The 27,010-nt window shown below is 44.4% G+C and overlaps 1 protein-coding gene across 1 annotated transcript in view; it reads right to left on the bottom strand.

Moving 5' to 3' along the window:
* WNT2B (Wnt family member 2B) overlaps nucleotides 1-27,010 on the bottom strand; it is a 335,720-nt gene that overhangs the window by 40,983 nt on the left and 267,727 nt on the right. The window contains exon 4 of the mRNA XM_078644465.1: nucleotides 14,337-14,601. Within this exon, the coding sequence (XP_078500591.1) occupies nucleotides 14,337-14,601 (265 nt within the window). The remainder of the gene's footprint in view (nucleotides 1-14,336; nucleotides 14,602-27,010) is intronic.

The following is a 27,010-nucleotide window of genomic DNA, read 5'->3' as shown; positions in this document are numbered from 1 at the left end:
GGGGAGAGAAAACGGTGTGGACCCAAACCCATCAAGCTCCACCTGCTGTTCCCTGTCTGAGACAAAAGATTACAAAAGTTTGAGTGCCTTGCCCAAGGCAAAGAGTCGATGATTGACTGTGTCAAACGCCGCGAAAAGATCCAACAGGATCAAGGCCGTCTTCCCACCTTTGTACAGAATGTCCCTGATATCCTCAGAAACGGTAATCAGAGCCAACTCAGTGCCATGTTGGCTTCTAAAACCATATTTTGTGCCATCTCATCTAGAAGATTGTTATTCATAATGAACTGAGAAAGTTTGATATTCATTGCTTTCTCTGCAATCTTTGTCGGAAAAGGAAGCCGAGAGATCGGCCTATAGTTGTTGGGGTCCTTGCTGTCCAAATTGGGTTTCTTCAACAAAGGAAGAATAGAAGGTCTCTTCCACTCTCTAGGGAAATACGCTTCCGAAAATATCTTAATAAAGATATCTCTGAGGTAATTAACCTTAACCTCAGGGGCTAATTGGAGAAACGTTGGGGGGCAGGAATTCCAAGGAGAGCCTGACCTTGTTGAACAGAGAAGAGTCTGAACAAATAAGTCAGAGATAGGGTTAAAAGCTTCAAAAATAGAAGTATTGTCTGCTAAAGCATCTATGGAATTAGTACCCTCTGGAATAGGGGAGGCTATCCCCCTCTGTGGATGTTCTTTTTACTGAATGAGACGAGGGAAAAGTGTTGTAGAGTGTTTTTACTTTGATCTGAAATTTTTTTTTCTAATGAGTCACAAAATTCTTGATCAACTTCAGTGTTTTTGGGTTCAGGAAGTAAGTAAGTAAGTACATTTTTATTTGCACAATTATTTAAAATAGTTGCAATTTACACACTCTGGGATAATCGTTAAGAATTAAAAGTTTTAAAAGGAAAGGAAATATAAAAATCAATTGGAAACAAAGAAATTACAAAATAAATTAAAAGAAGCTCAATAATGTCACTAGGGAAAGGGAGTTCAAGCTTTAACAAAGAGCAAATTCGGAGAATTGATTTCTGTTATAAATTTAACAAAACGTGCCGCCAACTGCGGTGAGTCTCCCCTCATGCCCGCGTCAACTGCTTCATGGCAAGTCCTGATGTTAAGAAGGAGCCAGATTGGACGCAGCCAGAAATTTCTTTGGGTTCGGAGTTTTCGGCAAATGCACAAGTCATGGATAAGATTTTCCTCATCATGTTTGCAAAAGCGGCATTGGGAGGATGCTTCTTTCCTGTATCCTTGGCCAAACTTGTATGCCATCAGCGGGATTAAACCGAAGCGGAATCTCATTAATTGGAGTTTTATGTGGACTTTCACAGAAGATGCAAGGTAGGACGGAAGGGTTTTCGGAGTGTATAATTTGGAGGTCCAGGACCCATGAAAGAGCTGGTTGACCCGTTGCTCGTCGAGGTCGTTTGATAGAATTTTTGCTTGCTTAGATAAGAGTTTTGTTTTCGCCTCGATGGGCAGCGGGGATAGCCATATGTCCTTTGCTTTGAGGGATTCGAGGCATGACAGGAAGCTTTCTCAGCTTTCTTACTGTTGCAAAAAGCTATTTAGGTATATTGAGAGAGGCCTTGATTGTGGTTGTAAAGTAACAAGTTTTGGCACTAGAGACCTTCCTTTATAATCTTGAATCGACTTTTTGTAGGAGATTTTATCATTGGGTCATACTGAGTGCGCCATTCTGCTGAAGCCTATGACACACCTGTTTCTGACTTCTAAGATTGTCGTTGAACCAGGGCTCGGACTGAGAGGTCCTTTAATTATTGGTGGCTTCTACAGGCGCAAGAAGTTCAGATTAGTAGTAACCTATTTGTGATAGGTATTAGTAGCCTCATCCAGGTCAACCAGGATTTCAGGTTTAGAGCGAGTTAAATGTGCCATGAAAGCCTCAATATCACCTTCAGGTCCCAAAGTGATATAAAACATGACCGCTGAATGGTCAGACCAAACCAGGGTAAGAATAGATGATACTCTAAGGTAAGGATTGTCAGAAAAGATGCCATCCAGGGAGTGGCCAGAGGCATGCGTAGGACCTTTAGCTATCTGTGCAAAACCCACGCTTTCCAAAAGATCTATGAAGAGAGTGGTGTCTCTTTCTAAACTGTCTTCCAAGTACTGGTTAAAATCCCTTAAAATGGTAAAGTCGGGAGAGTGAACTTTGATGTTAATCGATTGGCTACTATTAATCAGAAAGGCTGCTCTGGAGTCCGGGGGCTGTAGATTAAAACCCCATTAAAAGAATAATGGTTGGTCAGAGATATTTTGAAAGCTAATGCCTCACAATCTGGTATGGCACGTAAAGTCCTAAAGGAGGTTTTCAGATGATCCTGATATATGATCGCTATTCCCCCATCCCTTTTTATTGAGCGATCTAGGCTGGAAATGGCAAATCCAGGGGGAGAGGCCATAATGAGGTTAGGGTCTGACCCAGCATCTGCCCAGGTCTCGATGATGAACGCCATGTCCAGTGCATAGTACTCTAGGAAGTGAGCAAAAGCTAATGCATTTTTTACCAGTAATTTAGCGTTTATGAGCGTCGCTTTAACCCGTTCTGTGCTCATGATGAGCTAAGCTCGTCATGAGGCACAGTGCTCAGGTGCTCCTGATGAGCTGAGCTCATCATGGCCCGTGGAACGCGCACACGCGGGGATAATTCCCCTGCTGTGCTGAACGTTCCATAGGAACGGGTGTGGCCGTGACAAGCTCAGCTCGTCATGAGCACCAGAGCACTGTGCCTCATGACGAGCTGAGCTCGTCATGAGCAAGGGGGCATTGTGCACCCCCACCACCCCCCAGCACAGCGGGGGGAATTACCCCCCCATGCAAGGGGTTAAAAATGTTGGGCACAGTATTAGAAGTAGTGGCACCTGGTGTGGCAGGAGTTAGACCTTTAATTTTAGTGTTAGTTAAGGTAAACATACATTGTAGCAGGTTCTACGACTTAGGGATCTGGTGGCACCAACTTGGGTCCCAGACACTGCTTACCACGATCCCTATAAGAAACCAACCTGTCTCGTGAGTAACAGTGAAAAGTTATCTGTTGCGAGAGAGAACCGGCAGAGTGGCTGGTGCTGAGTGCGGTCCGAGTGCGGACGGGTGAAGATGGGCTTGCCTTGAGCTCACCTTTAGCACGCCTGCGGCACGCCCGCTGCGCGGACACGCTTCCAGTCAATTTAAATATCCCTTCTGTTATTAGGGTGATAAAATGAGGGGGCGTGACCAAGTTCAGATGCTGATAGCATGTGGCCGTAACACAGTTGGACAGCAGAAGAGAACAAACCAGGGTCCAGCAACCCCCCTTACTTTAAACAGGCTCCCCTGTTAAGGTAAGTTACTGGTAACTTAAAACAAACAAAAAAAAAGTGAGAAAACTAAAACATGCAAGCAATGAAACAGGTCCTAAACCCACCAAAAGATTGCGTCCGGTCCTACAGGAGCCTGGCACCTCCTGAAATTGCACCAAGGTGCCTACAAGGAAAGAATATGGGCAGCTTAGAGTTCAAGAATAGACAGTAATACCGCTCAATCAGAGCTTTGTGGACATGCTCCCAGTCCATTTAAATATCCCTCTATTATTAGCATGAGGAAATGAGGGGGCATGGCCAATGGCCAATGCCAATGCTGATAGCAAGTGACTGGAAAAAAGTTGGACAACAGAATAGAAAAAAACAGGGTCCAGCAACCCCCGTACCTTAACCAGGCTCCCCTATTAAGGTAAGTTACTGGTAACTTATAGCAAAATAAATAAAAAGTGAGAAAACATACAAGCAATAAAACGGGTCTTAAACTGACTAAAAGATGGTGCCCGGTCCTACAGGAGCAAGATACCTCCTGAAATGGCACCAAGGTGCCTATGAGGAAAGAATATGGGCATCGTATGGTTCAAAAGTAGACAGTAATACCTCTCAATTGGAGCTGAGCGGACGTGTTTCCAGTCAATTTAAATATTCCTCCATTGTTAGCGTGATGAAAAAAGGGGGCATGACCAAGTTCTGACGCTGATAGTGTAGCCGGAAAAAAGTTGCTCCCAGTCCATTTAAATATCCCTCCATTATTAGCGTGATGAAATGAGGGGGCATGGCCAATGCCAATGCTGATAGCAAGTGACTGGAAAAAAAGTTGGACAACAGGAGAGAACAAACACGGGTCCAGCAACCCCCCTACCTTAACCAGGCTTCCCTGTTAAGGTAAGTTACTGGTAACTTAAAACAAACTAAAAAAAAAGAGAAAGCTAAAACATACAAGCAATAAAACAGGTCTTAAACCCACAAAAAGATGGTGCCCGGTCCTACAGGAGCCAGGCACCTCCTAAAAGTGCACCAATGTGCATACAAGAAAAGAATATGGGCAGAGTAGAGTTCAAGAGTAGGCAGTAATACCTCTCAGTCGGAGACTTCTAATACTTTTTAGCAGCACTGCTGCTGAGGCCGCATGGGTAAAACCAATGTCCTCCTTAGTGTTCTTCTGACAAGAAATCAATGTGTATGGCAACACCCTTGGCCAGTGTCGTGAATCACAGGCGGTCCGCAGAATGTCACGCCCACAAACACATTCGCTCTGTACCGATAGGTGATGCAACAAATATTAGGCATGTCTGCACGGAACGTTCTCCCAAACATACGCACTCAGCTACGTAATGCGGTGCATCTAATATCCAGCAGGACAGTTGACCTGTGGCCCAAGCCTCCCTCCACCCACCAGCTCACCCCGACTATCCTAAGCCTACAGATGGAAGATAACCATCCCTCCCCCTGGATACTAGGCAGCACAAGGCCAAAGTTACACTTAGGATACCATTGAAGCAGGTGGGGGTAGGTAGAAGGATTAATTAGGAGGCACACACAAAGAAGAGTCGCAAAGTCCATACCTCCCTGGAAATGAGGCACAATGCCCAGGGTGCGTTGATACTGGTCGTACCAGGAAATTCTGGTCACACACACAGACGCAAGTTTAGCAATTCCGCACGAGGTAGAATGAGGCACTACTACGGTTATGCCCACACCTCCAAGGGTCACAACCTGTGAATCCGACATTGCACACAGTGAGCATGCAGCAGGAGTGTCGCAAAAGAGAGATGCATCATGATTGACTAAGCGGGCCACACTGGATACCGCGACCGGTGAATCCACTGACCACCAGCAAGACGATTATGCGTGTCCCCACTATCGAGGGGCCACACGCCTTAGACACAGGCAAGACTTCTGGGGCTCCACACAAGATAATCTGGTCTCCAAGCACAATTCTTAGTTTCGCGCTCATGCCGCACTACCAGTTGTGATCCAGCAGTTAAGAGGGAACTACTATCCAGGCGTCACAAGTAGACAGTGTGGGTCTCCTGGAGATCATTGATGTTCATGAGTCATCTGATAGAAGACGGGGCAAGCCAAAAAGCCCTTGGAGAGCACACTTCAGGGTGCCACACAGGAGCAGGTGGACAGTCCAGCCACTGTTCAGGAAGGGTGCGCGGTCCCTTTCAATAGCAGTCATTCCCCTTCTGCACAACAGATTCCTCTGGCAGTGTGCACAACGCAGGTTCTCTAGTCCCATGTACCCACACGTGTTTCTCTACCCGCTGAAGTATAGCAGCAGTAGTTATAATATAGTGCGCCTATGAAGTGGGGGATGGTTCAGAGGGTTTCCCTTTGAAGCACAAATGTCTCCCCTAAATTTCAGTCCTGTCTGCTATGAGGCCGTGGAATGCAGATTGTAAACTTTAGTGGGGCAATTATCTGGCTCCAAGAAGCCAAGTAATAAAACCTCTTCCACCAACCTATGCAGCCAGGCCCTCAAATTGCAGAAGCCTGACGTTCTAGTTGCATGTCCAATGTTTTATACCTGTCACTGGGGGATGCCCAGATGTGCTCCCCCGCCCTCCAATATGGACTTGAGTCAAGCTAAGAGGCACACAAAAAGTTTTAGAGCACAAAAATGCCAAATTTCTATGCATTTCTAAGCTAGTAATTACAAACCCACCTTCACCACAGGAAGGATTTGTCATTGTGAATCCAATAATAGGAAACATGAGGAGGCTGCTCCACTGCATTCCACTGTTACAGCTTGTAATATCAACCATTTCCTCATATTAGCCTGCGGGAAGAGCAAACCTCATAGGTAGTAAAAACACACATGGGTATTCCTCACTACCTGAGCAGGGAACACACATATGTACCTTCCCAGCCTTTCACCCACCACTCGCTTCACCCCTTAAGACATACTCTTGGGGTGAGCTAGTGGTAGTGAAAGGTCCTTAAGGTTTCAAGATAGCTAGTGATTTAGAAAGGCCAGCCTGAGCAGAAGACCAATCGCACACACACAGACTTAACGTGGCAGGCTGGACACTTGTTCAAGCACATCATTGGTGAAAGTTTGCAGACTGGCCTGTAATGGCAGGCTGTACACATGTTTAAAAACATCATTGGTGTCAGTGTGCACTCCGGCCTGCAATGGCAGGCTGGTGACCTATTTTACAAACATCAGGTAAGCACCACTTCCTAACATGGGTAGGAAGGGAGCACGCACCTTCACATTGCATGTACAGTGGAAAAGTGCCACAGGCCCCAAAGCCACAAAAAGAGAATCAGCAAAAGCCGGGAGGTCTCCCATTGGCGAGCCGACCCCATAGGTGGGGAAAGCCCACATAGGGATTCTTCCCTGCCCGAGCACACAGGTGTACCTACCCGGCCAATCACCTACCCCGAGATTCACCCCTCAAGGTCTTGACCTAGGGCCACTCTGATGGTAGAATGATGGTAGTGAAAGACCTCCTCAGAGTGGGCTAATGAGCAAGAAAGGCCAACCTGAGCATGATGCATGCACTCACAGGTACGACACCTAAACCAATCAAGTAAGCACCCCTTCCTGTCATGTATAGGGAGGATGTATGTGCGTTCCCGCTGCATTACTGTGGGGAAGTGTCCAGAGTCATAAGGTCATGAACAGAGAGTCGGCAAAAAATAGGACAAAAAGCAAAAACCTTTAGGGAAATCCTAAGAAGGGCCATGTCCGGCGGTGTCCAACAGAAAATCAGTACAGTTGTTAATAATAAAGATGTTTTTTTATCTGCAATAAGGTTCAGTTTATCCCTGCTGGCATGGCTGGCGGGTGGGGTGGGGGGTTATTTTAATAATAAGAATTTAAAAAAAGATTTTACGTACCTTTCCGCTGGCTGGGTCGCGAGTCTTCTTTGCTCCTGCTCTCCTGCCTCTGGAAGGAACATGAAGCAGGCTCCCTCCCCAAAGCCAATCACAATGCTGCAAGCAGCGTTGTGATTGGCCGGGAAGCCGCCAAGCGAGGGGCTTATGGGGAGGCCATGTATTGCAGCCTGCATGGAGAAGGACAGAGTGCGCATGAATGGTTTGGGCGGCCCCAGAGGGACGACCAAACAGTATTTGTGTACTCAGGACAGGGCACACCACTCCTCCCATGCCCTGCTTGCAGAGCAGCAACCCACCCAACTGCCTACCCACCCACAACCAGACAAAACTGAAAGTTATTTCCAGTTAATGTTTCTGCTTCTCGCACTGTGAAAAATCAGTGGTGCGACGCTCCTCCACCCTAGTGGAGGAGCGGCCCTGCCTATGCACTTCCATATAAATCTCCTAATTTGCTGGAAAGAGGAGGAAAGAGGAGGATGGTTATTGTTTAAGTGAACTAACATTTGTGTATCATAGTATCTGAATCTTTTTGCATTCAGAGCTTTAGCTAAGATGCTCAGATAGATATTAAAAAGCGTCCAGAACTAATGGGTAAGGCTTGAGCCTTAAAAGAACCTAATCTAACAGATTGTGTGCAGTCAATACCTGCTACTGTGATATGGTCTATTAATATTGCACAGTGTTAAAGGGTGCAGAAAGGTGTGATAAAACCAGAGCATTTATATGCCCAGCAAATATATAGATCCTCAATTCGTCCAGAATCACATGGAGAGGAGACTCCATGCTGTGCAATGTTTTAACACCTACCTATGGATAGACTATGGAAATGCACTTTACTTAGGGGCCCGATTGCAGTGACCACTAAACTACAAACGCTTCAAAACTGTGCGTCCAGAATTTTGCTGGGAATGTCAAATCGCCTCTCAGCCAAACCTGCCCTGCGTTCTCTTCACTGGCTGTCAGTAAAAGGAAGAGTACGTTTTAAAGCCCTCTGTATTGTCCACAAGTACCTGCAGGGTAACGGGCCTTCATTACATTTCAACTATGATTTACCCCTACAAAGCGAGCAGGCAACTCCGACTGGACAAGCTTCACTTAATTGAAGTCCCAAGAATCAAGAGGGCCAGAAGTGGTAGCCGACTTTTTTCCCTTAACGTGGCCAAACTTTGGAACGCACTACTGCTGCATCTCCGTAGGGAACAAAGCCACCTTGTTTTCTGAAAACAACTGAAAACTCTTGTGTTTCCCTAAATCACTCCGCTACTGATCTTTGGTCTGCTCAGCGCTGGGAGGCCTCCGGGTAGCCATGCGCTATATAAGTGTACTTTTCATTTAATTTCACCTGCATCGTGTTTAAGCAATTATTGTACGGAAAGTGTAACTGAGTCACATGTTTCTCCAAATATTTTGCAGCGAGAGGCAGCAATGGAAGTGGGTGGAACTTTTTTAATACAACACCGTCAGACCCAGCCTTTTTTAAATTACTATATTTATCTCAGAATGGGTCGATGCTACAATGTTGTTTCTAAAAGTAACTGCTATACCTCCACCGGGGCTATCCTGTTATGAAAATATAATTCTTTAATCTGTTAAAACTGCCTCATTCATGTTGGACCCTTAGTTATGAGATGTTAACACACATCCAAATCATAGAAATAAAGTTACCACTCAACAGCTCATGAAATGGCAGAACTTGCTGATCACTCAGGGCCAGATGTACAAAGCAATTTTACGGTTGTAAACGACCCAATTCGCAAAAGTTGGACCATTTGTTAAGGAAAAAAACCTTTTTTTAATGTACCAAGCCCTATTTGAGGATTAGGAAGGAGCGTGCTTAGTGCATCTCTTTCTAATACCTATTCCCAGTGGTATAACTGAATGTTTTGCGACTGAAATGCGGTTGCACGGACCACTGCCTACTCTAAAAAATGAAAAGAAAACTTTTCATTTTTCTTTTTGAAACACATCCCCTTTTCCTTTAAGGAAAATGAGTTACTTAAAAAAAAAATACATTGCTTTATTAAAAAGCAATCATGCCTCCCAACAGGCCACCCTCCCTGTGATTTTAGTAATTCCCAATGGGTCACAAACCGAGACCTACGTCATGAATATTAATGAGGTAGGTCTGTTTGTGACTCTCAATATGCATGAAACACACATTTGTACACGGGTGTTTGCGATTACCAAATAGCGAATTGCAAACATTTGCTATGTGGTAATCATAAAGCCTTCCCTACATACATCTGGCCCCCAGATGCAGCGCCGGTCCTAGGCCTTCTGAGGCCCTGGGCGAAAGGGAAGATATGAGGCCCCCCTAAGTGACATCACAGAAAGTGACTTCGCAAATTAATTGGTGAGAACGTACGGCAAATCACCAACTACCACTCAATTAACTATACTCTCGACCAACAGATTGTGAGAGTCTGGTTTCCACTCTTGAAAGGGCACATGAGTTCCCCGGGAGGCTCTGGCACCAGAATACATATGTCTATCAAAAAAAAAAAACGAAACATTTTAAATATCATGATAAAGAAACTAAGAATTGACAAACCAAGTAGGCTTGCATATTGGCACATGCACACATAAAGCACGTAAATATTGGCACATGCACACATAAAACATGAAAAATATTGGCACAAGCACACATAAAGCACGCAGTTATTGGCACATGCACACATAAAGCACACACATATGCACAGACACGCCAAAACACACACACACAGAATTTTTCTCAAGAGCCTAAAGACACACATTCACTAATCCACACACCCCAACAGTCACACATAACACTATACAGCTGAAGGCTCAGGGTGATGTGCCTCGGGGTGGTACTGAGTGATGCAACTCAGGCCACCACTAATTGATACGCCTCCATAGGACACTCGCTGCCTACAATGATGCGAACCAGAGGGCAAAGAGTTATGTAAAGTAGTGGCCTATGGAAATGTACTATAAGGGCACACTGATGTAAGAAGCAGGTGGGTTCATGTTGGTGTCAGAGTCCTCCCATGTCAGGGAAGAACAGCTCCTCCAAACTTCTTTTAGGTGAGACACCGCGAAGCTCTTTTGTTTGTGACAAATGACACAGAGAGGGCTTTTGGGTCAGCCTTCTTCGGATATTGGTTGCTTTGGACCTTTTTTTAAGACAGTGTCATTCACATCTTGGTGGTTTTGGACTGATCGGGACTGTGCATGATTTTCATTTGCACCTAAATTGGATACCACACTTCTGCATCTTTTGTGTCTAAACGTGCTTCTGTTTCTAGAAGTGATTTTTGCTCCTAATTGTGCTTTCCCCCCTAAATATTACAGTACGATTCTGCTAATTTTGCATGCACATGTGTCTGTGTACCTGTATTGATTTTTTACTCCTGTATATGTTTTTGTACCTTAAAGTGTCCCCACATTCTAGTTGATGAAGTACCAAAGGTGACTAGTCTCCTAACTCTGTTTTTTGCACCTAAATGCATTTTTGCACTTAGTGTCTCCAGGTTCCTGCTAATGTTGTGCCAAAGGTGACTAAGCATCTTGAATCGCATGTCTGAAACATTCTAAATATTATAATATAAATACGAAGCAGGTCTCTTACCTTAACTGCTTAACGACTACTCAACGAGGAGCCTGCAGCCCTGCCCACGCGGCCCGATCCGAGTAGTGACTGACTGCTCACGAATGGCGTGTGCGCATGCTGAGTGCCTCACACTGAGTGGGGGCTGGCCATAAAATCATGTCCAGGGCCGTCATTGGTAGCGCTTTCGCGCGCTACCAGATTCACGGCCCTGGGACCCACTGTCACCCGCATCATGAGCAAGGCCGGCGTCACGTCACCACCACTAAGGCACCACCACCAAGCTAGGTGGTGGTGTGCGTGCGTCACGGTGCGTGCGGTGCTTGCGCAGACAGTGTTTAGTTCCCGGCCTCCTTCCCTGCCTTACTTTTACTGCCTGCGGCCCGGCCCGGGCCCCTGCGCGAGCGCGACGAGAGTGCTGTGCGCACTGCGCAGCGCTTTTCCCATGATTATAATTTATTTATTCCCGCTGCGGCGCTGTGGCGCTGCCCGCAACTGCGGGGCCGGTGGCGGGGCCCCCCTGAGCGCGAGGCCCTGGGCAGCTGCCCATACCGCCCATGGCTAGGACCGGCCCTGCCCAGATGCATGCCAAGTTTCACACACCAAATGTGTTAAAAAAAAAAATATCTTTATTGGTATTTGAAACAGGTGCAGAGGGTATATCTGTAAGACATATACTGAAACATGTGCACAGAAAAAATACATTTCCAATCTCATCATATACCTGATTATCATTTTAGCCAGTTCTCTTGGCCTATATAATGCACATTCTTGAGTAATGCCTCCTTAGTGGCACAATCCATTAACTCCCCTGCACACACACCCACCCACCTCCCTCCATGTCTGTATGTCTACTCCACTGCTTTTCTTGACTCCTACTTGTGGCCCATTTCACGTCCTAGTCAAAGTTCATCCCACTGTTGTCGGTGGGTACACTACCAACTATGGAGTATTCCCAGCTTCTGAATTCAGGTTCAGAGGAGCCCAGGTCACCTGTGTTCCTTTTATATCTTTCAACATTGCCTCCCAGGCCTGTAAATCATCTTCCACTTTGTCATCATGTCTAATTTGCTTCAATTGGACCACCTCTGCTGTTGCCCATTCATAAGCATCTTTCACCTACACCTCTACCTTTGGCAAGGAGTGGCTCATCCGTGATATGGGCACTTGGTAAGTATAAGCCCTAGCATCATGAATTTTCTACTGTGCTTTTTATTCTTAGGATGAAAGAGCAAAGCCAGCAGGTCCGTGCGAATCTCCCTAGGAATCACCCAACCCATAGCCTCCTTTAGTATGGCTAAAATGTCAGTCCAGAAAGGGCTCAAGCTTGAGCAAGACCAAAACATATGTATAAAATCTGCGTCCATTTCACTGCAATGGGGACATTGCCTCGAATGGGTTGGGTAAATTCTATTTAGTGTTTTAGGAGTAAGGTAGATTTGGTGGACAAAATTGTATTGTATCAATTTAAATCGGGTATTCAAGCTCACTTGTTTAACCCCTTCATTTATTTTAATCCAATCCTTTGCTGTTAAGGGAATTTTCACTACTGCTAACCATCTTTTTTGTACAGGGAGCATCTGGGTCATTTTATCTTTACGGATTGCACCGGTATAAGTGTGAGATAAGTCTTTGTCCCTGGACCATGTATAGCATTACTTGCAATACATTTTTGACAGGGAGTTCTTCCAGGAATGAGGGACATATTTCCCGGGCTACTTGAGATATTTTCTCATACTGCAGAAACTGCCTGTTTCCTAGGTTTAAAAGTGGTCTCTCCCCTTTCTTACATGATACAATGGTTATTTTCAAAGAGGTTACACATCGTTAGGCATCTGCCTTCCTGCCATCTACGGACAGACATGGAAGCCGCAATTTTAGAATAGGGTTGTATCACCCATAGTGACATATCAGGGGCATACGGCGCTCGACCCAGCACCTTCCTGACCAGGAGTTCCCATATCTCTGCGACGTGATGGAATATAAGGGGCAGGCAGGGGGTACCCTCTTCCCTAACATCAGGAGCTCAGGAAGGGAGTCTCCCAAAAAGGTTCCTGCCAGCAGACTCCTCTCCCAGTTGTCTGCTTCATATAACCTGTGGACCGCATGTTGTAGCTGATAGGCCATATAATAGAACACGAAACATGGCACCTCCAATCCCCCGGTTTGCCAGGTTCTCTGCAGTGTGGCCAGGCTAACCCTTTTAAGTTTAACACCCCGTAACATGTCTACCATCAGGCTAACTAGTATTGCAAAAACATGCTGAGGTATTCTATAGAGGGAGTGCAGCATCGCGTAAAGGCAGTGGGGTAGGATGATCTTTTTTTTATAGCAATCTTTCCCATAAGGGACTGTGGCAGCTCCCACCAGAAGTGCTCCGAACACCGTATCTCCTCAATCACCTTGTCTAAATTAAGCGCCAAGTACCTCTGAGGCGTAGCTGGCAATTTAATCCCTAAATATTTGGGCTCGGTCTCCGCCCATGGGAGATCCACCTCCAGCAGCATCTCATGTGCCTGTAAGGCCAACCGGCCGATCGGAAGCAGCCTTGATATACCAGGATATATTTGTAATCCAGAAATATTACCAAACCTCTGGAGTATATCCAGTAGTGTAGGAATCGCTTGAGCGGGTTGTCGAATGTACACTAGAGTATCGTCCGTGTACATCGAAACCAGTGTACATCGAAACCACATGATTAGTGTCTCTCTACAAGATCCCCCACTCACCCAGCTCCCTTCTCAGAGCTACTGTCAATGGCTCCATCATCGCTGCAAATAGGAGCGGCTATAACGGACTTCACACACCCAATGTTGTGCGAAAGTTCTAGGTTCAGACATGTTGCCATTCACCAGAGGATTAGCCAGATACTAGGCAGCTTGGAGAGGCAGTATTCATTCAGGACGCACATGCTAGATATTTAAGTACAGTGCCAGAAAACAACTGCATGTAATGTCCTTGCATGCAAAACATTATTTGCACTGCACCTGTAGCTTTTTGTCCCAACAGATGGCAGGAATGGCTCACCCAGGCTGTATACCCCCACCCAGATGAAGAAAGCATGTCCCTCAGCAGATCATCCTCTGCAGAGAAAGGGATCAGTTGCAGCTGATAAGAACAACACCATGCGCCCTCTCTGGATAGGAGCACTATGGCAGCTAATGTTCATGCAGTTCAGGTAACAACCATCAGTTGGTGAGATCTGGCATCAAAGATTAGCAGCTGAACATGCACATCCTGCAGAGCAACGAGCACTGCAAACATCTAATCGAGTGTCCGCGTTGCATGCCCCTCCGTCTTCGAACGGATGAGTGACTTGCCAACATTGTGAGCTGCTCACTCGATGTATACTAATGCACCCTCTTGAAACAAAAAGCTTCGCCTACAGCTGCACATTTCAGTAATCATCAGCATCAGCTTGAGGCTACCACCCTTGAAATAAAAGGTTTGTACTATTGTACCAAGTCACATCCCTACAGTTGCAGATGTCATTCTTGAAAATGTTCATAGTGTTATCAACATGCGCTTATGACTTGCATTTGGCTGGAGATCTACCTTACCTAAGTCTCTAGAAACAGATCAAACATTGCTGCATTTTACCTGCTGATTTGTCCATTAGGCAGTAGTCGGGAGAGTTCTCAAAATACACTAAGTCATTTTTTGTTGCTTTTCTGAAGTTCTTGTTGGCCTCCATGAAACCCGTCCCATCTTGGTTCATTGTCACTTGGATGGCTGTGTTATATTTTTTCCTGAGGAAATCTCCTGTTTTCTGAAAGTCTGACATACTCGACCAACAAGTCCTTAGCGAGCAAGACCCGCTGACGCCGTGACACTTGCATTCCAGCTTCATGAAGCGTTTTACCGCCTAAAGTGGTAGAAAGGAAATAGCATTAAAATCCTTGTGTCTTTTCTGCATGTAATATGAATACAATTTAGATTTACTTTGAGAATTCAGGCGGTCAGGTATTTCGATGTTGAATGTAACACCTTGATAAAACAGACTACGACAAACTAAATCTCAAACTGTATTGTACCTTTAGTGGTACATAAATTTATCATAAAATGGTAAGTTGTACCTTTTACTCCTTTTTCTGCCATTACTCTCATAGGTGCTGTGACCTACAAGAGAATAAGGACAACCCTATAGCCACTCATGAACACCAAAATGCTTCCCACATAGGCCACACGTCAATTTAATGCTCATCAAACGTAGCACTCCCTCACCTACCTTGTAGCATTGAACCTGTCCACTATAGTGCCGCAGGTTCACATCAGGGGAATGAAGTGCTTATAATTAAAAATGTAAAGACAATTAAATAGATTGTAAAGTATGAGCACAGGAATTGATATTCTACGTTCATAAGGTACAGACCGGCGTCATCTTTATTGTGAGATTTTGAGGGCGTAGTACACATGTGCACGAGTCGCTTCGCCCTTCCTTTGTCTCCCCTTATTTCGCTTTTCTTCCCCTTGTCCCTACATGGGTCCACCCAGTTTTCACATTTTTCTCCAGGGTACTTCCTTTCCTGGCCAAGTGTCCGGTGGTGAGATGGAGTGCCGGCCTATGCGATCTATTGTCCTTCATCTCTGTAAAAGGGACAAGAAGTCAGCTAACAGTGCAAAGGTACATGTTTGTATAGCAAAGTAGATCTAAACATATTGAAGTGCCAGCCTCATTCAAACAGGTACTAATGTCAAAACAAACGGTCCAGCTAAAAGTCTTCTTAATAATAAGATGGGGCTCTTTTGGACTGTTGCCTGATGATCACATGAAGCCAGTTTGCTCGCCCTTGTGCTTTATGGCGTGCATGTGCAAGTCTATGGTATTCCTGTTTCGACCTATTCCGTCATTCCTGATGCTCTGTGTGTTGGACAATCCATATGTTGTCAGTTGGGACCTGGTACCGGGGCTGAGCAGATGCCACCAATGGTCACAATAGAGCTTGATTGCTTGGTGGAACTACTAAGATGGAATTGAAGTAAGTAGTAACTGAAGGTACCAGTTGTGTGCATCACACTCAGATGTTTAGCGATTTCTTTCAAAGTTGCAAATTATAATATAATGTCCATGGGACAATGGAATATTGTCATAATTGTGGGCTCACTCCCCTACATTTTCTCAAATCACATGAATGTTGAAAATTACATTGTTTTTCAAAGAGTAAATACTTTGGCGATAAATACAATCATACTACCAGCAAAATATTCCTCAGCTTAGCCAAGGCTTCCTCAACCTTTCCTAGCCTATCGATAATAGGGACCAGAGATGCAGTAAGTGAAGATATTACATTTCTACACATTACCCCGGCCAAAACTGCCAAGGAGTCTTGCATACAACTCATTAGTCGAGGGCTCATTTGACACTTTGAGGCTGGGGTAGATGACACCATAGGTGGTTCTGGATGAGCTGTTTTCGATTTGACATTGTGGTCCAGTCTCTTCCTCTTGTTATTGGTGCCCTCAGAGTAAGTCGAATTAGTTGAGCACAGAGGTGGTTGGTCTTGCACCATGATATCTTTGCACCCGTCAGTAGTAGCAACCGTCAAGGTAACAGTGCAGGTTGAATTGGCCATCTAGTCAGGGCCCAAGGCAAGTGGTGAGGAATGGTGCTAGGGATGAGGGGGACAATTCAGCGGACGCATTACACTCAGGGAGATCTTACGATATGATATCTCTGGAGACGGCTCAGACAAAAATGTCAGGGACAAATGCCTTTCTGCCAAGTCGATTTTCCTGCTTATGACCCCACAGCATGTTGCAAAAAGCTATTTAATGTGGAACCAGGGATATGTTTCCAAGGGGCAGGAGCAGCCTTCCGTTTCCCCATTGACCTCAATGAAGAGCTCAAGGTGCAAGACGCCAGTCTATAGCCATGGGACCCTACAAATCAATCAAAGGACTGAGAGTAACGGCAAGTAAAACAGTAACTTGTGGTGGTAAATGTAAAGGGGGTGACCTGACGCAGATAGGTACAGCACGGACCAGCCCTTGGCCCAGGCTATGACTGGGTGCGGCCCACATGTGTCATGTGCTGCGTGACCCCAGGAATCATTTATGCGACTCTTGGTGCAGGAATGGTGCAGCAGGCGGTTGCAAGCAATCTGGGGGTTGGAGTCTTCGCCCCTCCTGGAAGCCTGGCATTATTTTGGGTCCCATGCTGCGGAAGCCCTGGGAATAATTTATGCACCGCCTGGTGCAGGAATGGTGCGGCAGGCGGCCACAAAGCAATCTGGCAGCCTGACAGAGTTCTGGGTCCCCCTGCAAAATGTTGCAATTTTTTAGCAAATTTTTTCCCTGATTGCCCTTAAGATTTTCCTCCAACCGTGACAGTTTTTTTCAGAGTGATGGCTTTACATTTTTAGTCCCAAGATGTACCTTTCTTCAAGACATATGACCTTTTCTTTTGATGCTTTTTACAGTGCCATTTACGCTGCCTTGGAGTCATCCATACAAAACATTTCAAAAACTGTACCAATGTACTTGACACCGAGAACATGTAAAAGATTGTTAACACTATGGCATAACTTTCACTGAGCCATTTGGCTCAAAAAGTAACACTTGGTCATATTACAGAAAGTGCCCTGGGGATGCAGTAAGCGTATGCACCTGCTTTGTGCATCCCCAGAGCACTTTGGTATTACAGAAGGGGCCACAGACTGATTGTATGGTCCCTTCTGTAATATTGATAGTAGTGGCACACATGTAGTGCCAGCGCTATCTTTAGAGGGTGTTCCCTGATTTGTATGGAGGCCTAGCCCCATACAAATTATGAAATCACTTCTCTGTGCCCGCACTGCATTAAGACTTGGACACAGAGACAAACATGCGGTTAGGAGGTGCGTTGAAAGTGCTCCACAAAAAGGTGGTGCACTGTTAATGTACCCTCTGAGGGCAGGTCTCGGGAGGGGTAAAAGGCGTCCTTATGTACTACCAGACATCTCCCTTCAGGCTGGTGCAGTCACTCAGTGCCCTTGCCTGAAAGGAGATCTCTCTCCCCTTTGCTTTGAAGCAGCCACTCTGTATTCCACTGAATGTGCTGCCCCCAAGACAGCGCAAGTTTGCGGCTGCCTCAAGGGCAGCACATTCATCATGATAGGGTGCATTGTACCTGTTTGTGCCCGGTGCATCTGTTTAAAGATGCGCTGTGGCGCAAACAGGGAACCTAAGCCCTATTTGTAATACAGCCCATTAAGAGCAAACGGCTTATTCTATGCTTTCTGATGACTACTAGTGGTCCCACATATAACATTCATACTTAGTCTGATCACACTAACATTTTTATGTGTACAGCTATAAAAAACACATGAGTGGCGGATACTATTTGCTCCCCATTAATACACAAGAAAAAATTGAGTTGTTACACTTTTCTCACAGAGGTCTGGATTGGCTGCAGAATGAATGAATGAAAGGTGACTTTTACTGCGCAATTTAGCCCAAGGGAATCAAGGCGCAAAACAGTTCATCAAGATTTAATTCCCTTAGCATACCATTGCTGGTAAGCCTCAGTAAAAAAAACGGTCTTCAAAGCTTTACGGAAAAGCACAGATGAGGATTGTCCTGTAAATTCAGTGGGAAGAGAATTCCATTATCTGGGGGTTAAAATGGAAAAAGCGCTACCCCCCCATGTAGCTTTTGGAAATCTGGGAACTAGGAGAAGATTTGTATTAGATGAGCGTAGAGATCTCGTGGGGATGTAAGAGTGGAGAAGGGACCTAATATCATCTGACCCAGTCCCATACACAGCCCCATGCACAAGACATAGAATCTTAAAAGAGATCCTAGACTGGATGGGCAGCCAGTGCAGATTTCTTCTCGCCAAAGATGCTGAAGATAATCTGGGAAGACCAAGAACCATCTTAGCCGCAGCATTCTGGACTATCTGCAATCGGTGGATAAGACTCTTGTTAATACCCACATACAGTGCATTGCAGTAGTCCAGTCTTGAAGAGACAAGTGCAACGGCAGCTTACTTCCGAGCATCAGGGGAGAGATAGGTGGCGATCTTTCTAAGGATCCGAATGATACCGCAGCAGGTGGAAACCGTCCTGCTGACCTGAGGATTGAAAGAGAGCGAGGTATTAAAAAGAACCCCTAGATTTCTACAAATTGGCAAGGAAGGGGACATTCCCCGAAGGAAGCTGGCCACCAGTCCTTAGACCAGATGTCCTGCTTTCCCCCAAAGATCAAGACCTCAGTCTTCTCCCCGTTTAACTTCAGAAAGTTCTGGATCATCCAACTAGAGATAGCCTCCATACAGTTCCTAAAGTTCAGGGCAGAGTCCCTCACTGACTGGGTAAGAGAAACCATGATTTGGGTGTCGTCGGCATACGACAACACCTCAAGCCCAAAGGATCTAACAACCCTGGCAAGGGGGGCCACATAGATGTTAAAAAGTGTGGGGCTTAGTGCTGCAGAACATATATACATAGTCAGACGGGTTTTCTCAAAGGTATACAGGCTACTGACAATATCAGACTATTCTGTCATGTGTTAGACAAAGACAAGAATGTGCATTTCCCTGGCTGTGTTGGCCCTAGGCACAGAAACACAACACGTATGATCAGCATGAGAACTTCAGCTGCATGATTATTGCTTTATACTCGAACCCGGAGGTGAGAGTGAAAGTCAGTGGCCATTTGTCATACTCGTTTAGGCTACCTCAAGGTACACACCAGGGTTGCCCGTTTAGGCAATCACAAGGTACTCATCAGGGTTGCCCCTTGTCTCCACTTGTATTTCTATTGATAATAGAATTTTTTCTAATCACCTTTAATACTAATTACAATATCAGAGGGCAGGCAGATAACTACTAACATCGACAACTAGTGGTGTCTTATGCAGATGGCTTCCTGAATTTCAATGAGGAAGCAGGTCAGGCCAGGCCATTCCGATTATCATTCAGCAGATAGAATGGTATTCATTGGTGTCTGGCTATTCCCTTTATAGAGAGAAAACAGAAGACTCTTCCCCTAAATGTATATTGCTCATCGGAGGTTGCAGGGGATTAAGGTCTGAAATGGCAAACTTCCTTGATCAAATATTTGGGAATCTGGTTTAAAAATTACCTGAAAGAATCCATAGCTCCTAGTATGACAACTGTCTATCTCTTTTGATGACTTTATTTGGGACAGTGGATATACAGATAGCTGACTTCCTGTGGAAGGGCACGAAGGACAGAATAGTCAAAGATATGCTCAAAATTAACAAAAATAAAGAAGGCCTTAACTTCCTTGATTTCTTAAGATACCAGATGGCTTTTTCGCCTGCCAAAGAAACTTGGGGTTCTTGCATTACGATCAAAGCATCCACCCCAATGTGGCTGCAGATTGAATCACATTGACTTGATCCTCTACCCTAAATTGCTACTCTTACAATATATCAGGCTCACCGACTTGTATTGGAGCACTCGTAGGTCATAATTATTAGTACGGTTCAAAATCTATCTACTGGAAACACTGGGCAAGGAAGAGGATCCACTTTGTTGGTGATCTGGGCTCGAGAGAGGTTTTTATGCCCTTCTCCACGCTGCATGAGAAATACCCTTTGGAAGATTTTGAATTGTACAGCTTTCTCAAACTCAAGAGGGCTCTTAGGTAATTTCCTCATCCATCCCCCACCCACCTGACCATCCCTCTTTACTGTGCAATTTTAGGAAAGGTGTCCACTCTGCTTCAAAAATATAAAAAATTCTTGAACCATCGAAATCATCGCTTGTAAAGCACTTAAAGTCTAAATGGGAGTCTCATGTTCCCTGCTATCGCACTCTGCATTTTACAGACACTCTTTGGAAGGCTGTTTGGCATTTGTACTAGAGTACACAGGTTGTCATTCAGGACAGTCTTCAAATGACTTTTGAGATTGACTATTTAACTGTTACACCAGGTGTGTTTGCTCACCTACTCTCGCCCTCTCATCGCCCCTCCCTCTGATACATTCATACTTCAGCTATTATTATCCCTGGGGGTTAAAGTTAGACTTACGTAATGGAAGTGAATGTCTCTGATTCCATTTAAAAAATGATAGGTTCTGCTCTGATGTTTTTGAGGTTTCACTCCTGTCCTGGCTCCCGATAACTGTCGAACAGTTTTAATGTGTATCTGCAGAAGTCCAAACCTCCCAGAGCATTATTGCCATTCCTTTAGTTGTGGCTCCTACTGTAGCTCTTACATGTTGCTCCTTACTGTACATTTTAAGCTATGCCTGATTGTGTCAGTTGCCCACGAGCGAAGGGAACCAAATGTATGCGACTGCCCTAGACGTTCACTTAGAATATAGAACTACGACAAGCTGAATGTGACATCTTGTTGCCCATTTCTTCCCCCTGATCCTTCTTCCTTTCCTTTCCTTCTTCCCTTTTATTGGTTTTTACATCAGTCCAAGATGGGATCGCATTGCAGCCGTACTTTTTGTGTTTTTGGTCTTCCATTTTATACACGGATTAGTCTCATAAAGATCTTCTAAGGGGCTTAATTTAATTATAGAAAAGTTGTCATATTCTGTGTAGGAATATATACCTTCATAGCTGTAGACCTCCACTCAATTTAGAACGTATTACATGCTACTGTAATAATCTACTTTATGTACAACCTCAGGTGTTAGACCAAGTACAAATGTGTATTAATGTTTGGGATATTGTTTTGCTTTACTTTCTTTGTGGTTTCTTTCTTTATATCAAATGGAAAATCAAAAACACATTCTAAATGATATGACCTTTAAATGTACGCTCTGGACCCAATTATGAGATGCCATAGTTCAGGTGGGGAGATACCAAGGTTGAAATGAATGATTCAAGCTGGTATCTTCACACCTTAATCTGGGCATTATCTGGTACCCTATTTTGGTAACTTTTACAGTAGATATTTTCTACCTGCTCTAAGAAGGGGAAAATGCCCTGTTAAAGCACGCCCAAAATTCTTGAACCCAGTCATTTAGAGAGTACACAAATCAGAGGTGGCTATGCTGCAATGTCCACACATTTGAAGCTTGTGCAAATGTTTAAGGGAATTCAAAGTAAAAATCCAACAACTATTTGAGGGAAGGATCTCCCTTGGTAAGAGCACCCTGCCACCCGGGGTGTGAAGGCCATCACAGGAGATTCCTGTTTGGTGTACAATTTTTCAAGGACATTACTGAAGCACTTCGATAAGTCCACAGTAGTATAAGTCTATTCAATAAAGTAAGGTGAGGTTGTGATTAAACTCTGTGTGCTTTATGTCTTCCATAATGTTGCCAATTCTTTGTATCAATTCTTGATATCCACATTCAGACAGGCATCCGACACGTGTTTTGTTACCGACACTTTATCAAGGCTGAAATAAGTGATGAAAAGAAATGAGGAGAATGAGTGTGCCTCAGTATGGTGCCGCACTGAAAGAAACAGGAAAAAGCAACTGTGTAATGTGTGAGCAATCAGTGGAAAGGTCGCGAGGATTCAATAAGCCTGTTACTAATGGCATCTCACAAACGTAACAAAAAGCAGTACTACCTTGGGCCTTGATAAACCTAAACGCAAGCAGCGCTTTCGTCCAGGAAGATGAAATGAAATGAAATGGCAATTTATAGAGCGCAGAACATTCCTCAGAGGGTGTCAAGGCACTTGCTCGTTTAGACGGGATTTAGGCTAGGGCGTTTGCAGGCACTTTAAAGACTGAACAGCCGAGTCTTTAGCGTTTTCCTGAAAGCTAACAGATGTGTCTCCTGTTTCAGTTTTATTGGGAGAGAGTTCCACAGCCTAGTTGCGCCCACAAGAAAGCTTCGTCCCCCAGGAGCATCTTTTCACCCTGGGAACAATAGGATTGTGTGCAGAGGATGAGTGAAGACAGCAGGCTGGGCGAAGGGTAGCAAATTCAAGTTTAAAAAGCCCGGTCCTATGTCCTGTGTGGTCTTAAAGACAATACATATAGCCTTAAACTCAATATGTCTTTTTATTGGCAGCCAATGTAAATCCTTGAGCACCATTGACACAGATTTGGGTTTTGGGATGTTCAACAAGAGCCGAGCCGCTGCGTTCTACACAACCTGCAATTTAGACAGGCACTTTTTCCGAAGGTTGATAATAAGCCCATTACAGTAGTTGGCTCTTGAGAGGACAAGCGCTGAGACCAGTAATTTAGGGAGCTCAGCTGGGATGAATGTGAGGATCTTTCTTAAAAGTTTTAACGTGAAGAGAGGGAGGTAACCTGGTTGACGTGGTTTTCAAATGAAAGTTTAGAGTCAAAAACACTCCCAGGTTCCTAACCTTGGTCACTGGTGTGGGTAGGGGCCCAAACTCCAGGGGCCAGAGATCGGGTGACCAGAAGTTAGTGTGAGCACCAAAAAAAGTGGAGTTTAGTTTAAGGCAATTGGCAGCCATCCATTCCCCCACCTGACGAAGGCAGGTATGGAACTATTTCATCGTGTCAGTGTGGGATCCTGACACTGAGACGACAATCTGCATATCGTCTGCATAGGAAACAGCCGAAAAGCCATGGGACCTTCTCAGTTTCTCCAATGGTGCAACATAAATATTAAAAAAGGTTGGGCTCAGGGAAGATCCCTGTGGCACACCACATGGTAATGTAAAATTAGGTGATCCGAAATTATCTAGGGCCACAAATTGTTCCCTGCTCGACAGGAAATATTGAAGTAGGGTGAGGGCATTCCCTTTGACACCGATTCCCCTCAGAACTTCCAGCAGTTTCTGATGGTTCACCGTGTCAAACGCGGCCGAGAGGTCAAGCAGCACAAGTGCTGCACTGCCCCCGAGTCAACTGTTTGCCTAATCATTTCCGAAGATGTGATCAATGCCAGTTCGGTACTGTGATATTTACGAAACCTGACCTGGGGGTCATCGAGAAGATCATGCCTTTCAATATATTCTGATAGGATATTGTTCATGGCTTTCTCAGCCATTTTCGCTTGTAGCGGCTGTCTGGAGATTGGGCTGTAATTATTAGTATCAGTCCCATCTAGATTTGGTTTCTTCAAAAGGGGGAGCACGGAAGCCAACTTCCAACTGGTGGGGAATATACCAGAGGAGAACATTTGATTAAAAAATAGGCATCAGGTGAGACGCAAAGATCTCAGGTAGAAGATGAAAGACTTTTGGAGGACAGAAGTCCAGTGTAAAACCTGATTTAGTGGATCTTGGCAAGTTAATTGTTGCTTCCGTTGTCAATGTCGGAAAGGTAGATAATTCAGAAGGATCCCTACATTCAGCGTGGGTACTCGGAGTGATACCGGCAGTCCCTGGTCTGACTGAAAACTCTAAAAAGAGAGCTATTTCTTGATCCATGGATTTGGCGAAACTATCGTAGACCGCCTTAACTGCTAAAAGGGAAAGTGTAATTTGAGTACAGAAGCCAGGTCATCTCAGAAATGGCCAGAGTGGTGTCCCACAATGGAACTACAATTCCAAATTAATTGTAGTGATGGCCTAAATGGGCTCCTCATTTACAGGTCTATGGCAAAGTGTGTGATCTATGAACGTAATGATGTATTTAAAAAACATATTGCCAGTTAGTGTGGGGTTACATACAACAGTTCTTTTTCCCTACTAACTAAGGGGTGTAGTGGGGTCTCTGGCCCTTTAGATATCCTGCCCTTTCTTGCAGTGAGATGCCCCTAGGAGACATCAAAACATTTCAAATACTGTACCAATGTACTTGACATGCTCTAAATAGCTTAAGGTGAATATGTCAAAATCTAAAATCATTCATTTTGGCAAGAGGGTGTGCAAAGTCGCCTGATACATAGATAATGAAAAGATCACAGTAGTGAAAAACTGCGTCTGTCTAGAGAAAAAGCTAATGGAATTCATCCGTGTAGTGGCCTAAGCAAGGACTGCGTAAGAGATTTGCTACGGCTTTCCACAAAAATGGTGCCAAATTCAGATTACATTTCTTCTCTTATCTGAACGTAAGATTCACGTGGCACTTAGATAAACTGGTGAGGTTTGGTGTTGCCACATGGCCAAAATGATGTACTTCTCGGGTAACCAACAGGTGTTGCAACATTCATATTGGATACCACGTAAGAAAACACATTTTAGAGAATGCTCTTTGTTGAAGAAGTTGAATTAATGACCCTTTGCTGGGCAACGAGGAGAATTTTTTCTCATGCCTTTACCAATTCTCACTGTATCCTTTAGATAGAAAACAATAGAGTATGTGTCAAGTATTGATTCCAGCAAAATTAGTATATAATTCTACCCGTCCCTCCTCCCCCCTCCGTTAACCCCTTCTATGCTGATGACGGCCCCCGTCCGTCATGCATCACGGTGGACGTGTGCTGATGGCGGCTGGGGGCCGTCATGATCCCGCCCACTCTTAAAAACGGCCGCACAGGCGCAGAATCGCGGCCGCGCCCAAGGGGTTAAAAGTCCTCACATTGGCTGTCTGTGTGTATATGTGGGGTCATTTCAAAGCGTTTAAGTACAATGTAAAATCAGAGCACAAGACGAGCATCATGAGCTTGTTTATTTCTATGGAGAAGTATGACACAGAACATTTAGAGAGAAGGCCCTAGCTGCTGAACTGAAGCGCTGAGATACCTATGTACAACAACCGAAGTTGATAATTTCTATAACTGAGGCCAATTTATTGTGTAAACGTAGGGTCAAATGTTTTAAAGCCCCCAAGGAGTTGTTTGTATACAGTCATCTGTAAATAGATGTTATTAAACGTTTTGTGCCTAACTTCAACTGTGCTTATGATGAAGTCTACATCATGATGTTTATCTGAAATTCAAACTTTTTGATTCATATACAGTTTCGTTTCTTGGAAGCAATAAAATATCATATATATGCTATTATAGAGTCACATACTTGATTTAAAAATTGTGCACATTATTTATTTTGAGACTTTTCTTCAACTCAAGATTTGTCTTAAAGTGACTTTAAGAGCTAGTTTTCACCATATTTTTCGCTTTTTCACCCACCATGTTTACACAACCATCCTTCCACACATTACCATCCAAGATCTCATTGCATATTGGAGGTAGACATTTTCCTGCGTTCTGCAGTCTTTTTCCAATGTTTCTTTTGTTTGGACAGGTCTACACACAGGCCTCACACAGCTTGATGGGGCTACAAGATGCCCTTTCTTGCAGTCCTGGTTTATTTATTCAGTACTTGTAATAATACATTGGTGGGAATGGTTTTTTAAAAGGTAGACAAGGCTATTGCCAATTTCTTCAAAACCCAAAGGTTCTTTAGGACTTGACAGTACCTCATTTGTAAAAAGAAATAAGTGCAGGCTCCCACATATTTTTTTAGAGGCCCACCATGTTGACTGCTAAGGTTCTTGAATACCAAGGCTTCCTGGTCTTGATTCCACCATATGCTTCGTTCTTCCACCGTCCTATACATCAATCTCTTTATCCCACTTTAGGAGGTTTGTTTCAGCCGTGCTTTGTTCCTTTGTCTTTATTTTCTTATTTTTATCTTCCTCCTTTACCTCCGCTCTGCCTTATTTTTTCGAAGTAGGTCAAAGTTTGATGGTGAAAAATAAGTCCCACATCCCAAAGATGACTGCCCGTGCCCACCATGGGTCGCTACCGATGTAAATAATTAACTGGACTTAGGAACACCTGAAGCCAAACCTAAATGTGTCTCCATAACAAGGCCTTTTCCCTCAGCCAGCATCCACATAAGAAGTTTATGAAATAATCAAATGAAGAACGTGTAATCCAATACCCGGAGGCCTAAGCCAGGGCTCGCTTATGTTGCATTTTTAGCACATAGCCTTTGCCTGGCATAAAATTGTTTCATATTGGACCCTGATGTCCGCTTATCAGTTCTGCCATCAGTAATGTGGTCTCGTTGGTTCTTACATGGGAGCCAACGGAATTACAGAAGCTTTGCGTTGAGAAGTAAGAGTACTACAAAGAGGATTTAATGCTGGAGAGCTACATACAACAGAGTTTGAGGGTGCACCCATTACTTCCTATACAGTTTCGTTTCAGTGACATAGATTTTTTGTATGAAAATATGGCCAGATGTTGTCAATTGCAAGAAACATTAAAAACAACAAGACAATATATTTATACCATTATAGAGTCACATACTTAGTGTAAAAAATATGTACATTATTTATTTTGAGACTTTTCTTCAACCCAAGATTTGTCTTAAACTGACTTTAAGAACTAGTTTTCATCATGTTTTTCACTTCTTTACCTACCATGTTTACACAATCATCCTTCCACACTTTAGCATCGAAGATCTGATTGCATATTGGAGGCAGACATTTTTCTTCGTTCATTGCTGCTTTATGCAGTCTTTTACCAACTTTCCTTTT

This window comes from Lissotriton helveticus, chromosome 5_1 (genome assembly GCF_964261635.1).
Source record: "Lissotriton helveticus chromosome 5_1, aLisHel1.1, whole genome shotgun sequence".
Taxonomy (NCBI): Eukaryota; Metazoa; Chordata; class Amphibia; order Caudata; family Salamandridae; genus Lissotriton; species Lissotriton helveticus.
The sequence above is the reverse complement of the archived record's forward strand: the minus strand, read 5'-3'. Positions and strand labels throughout refer to the sequence as shown.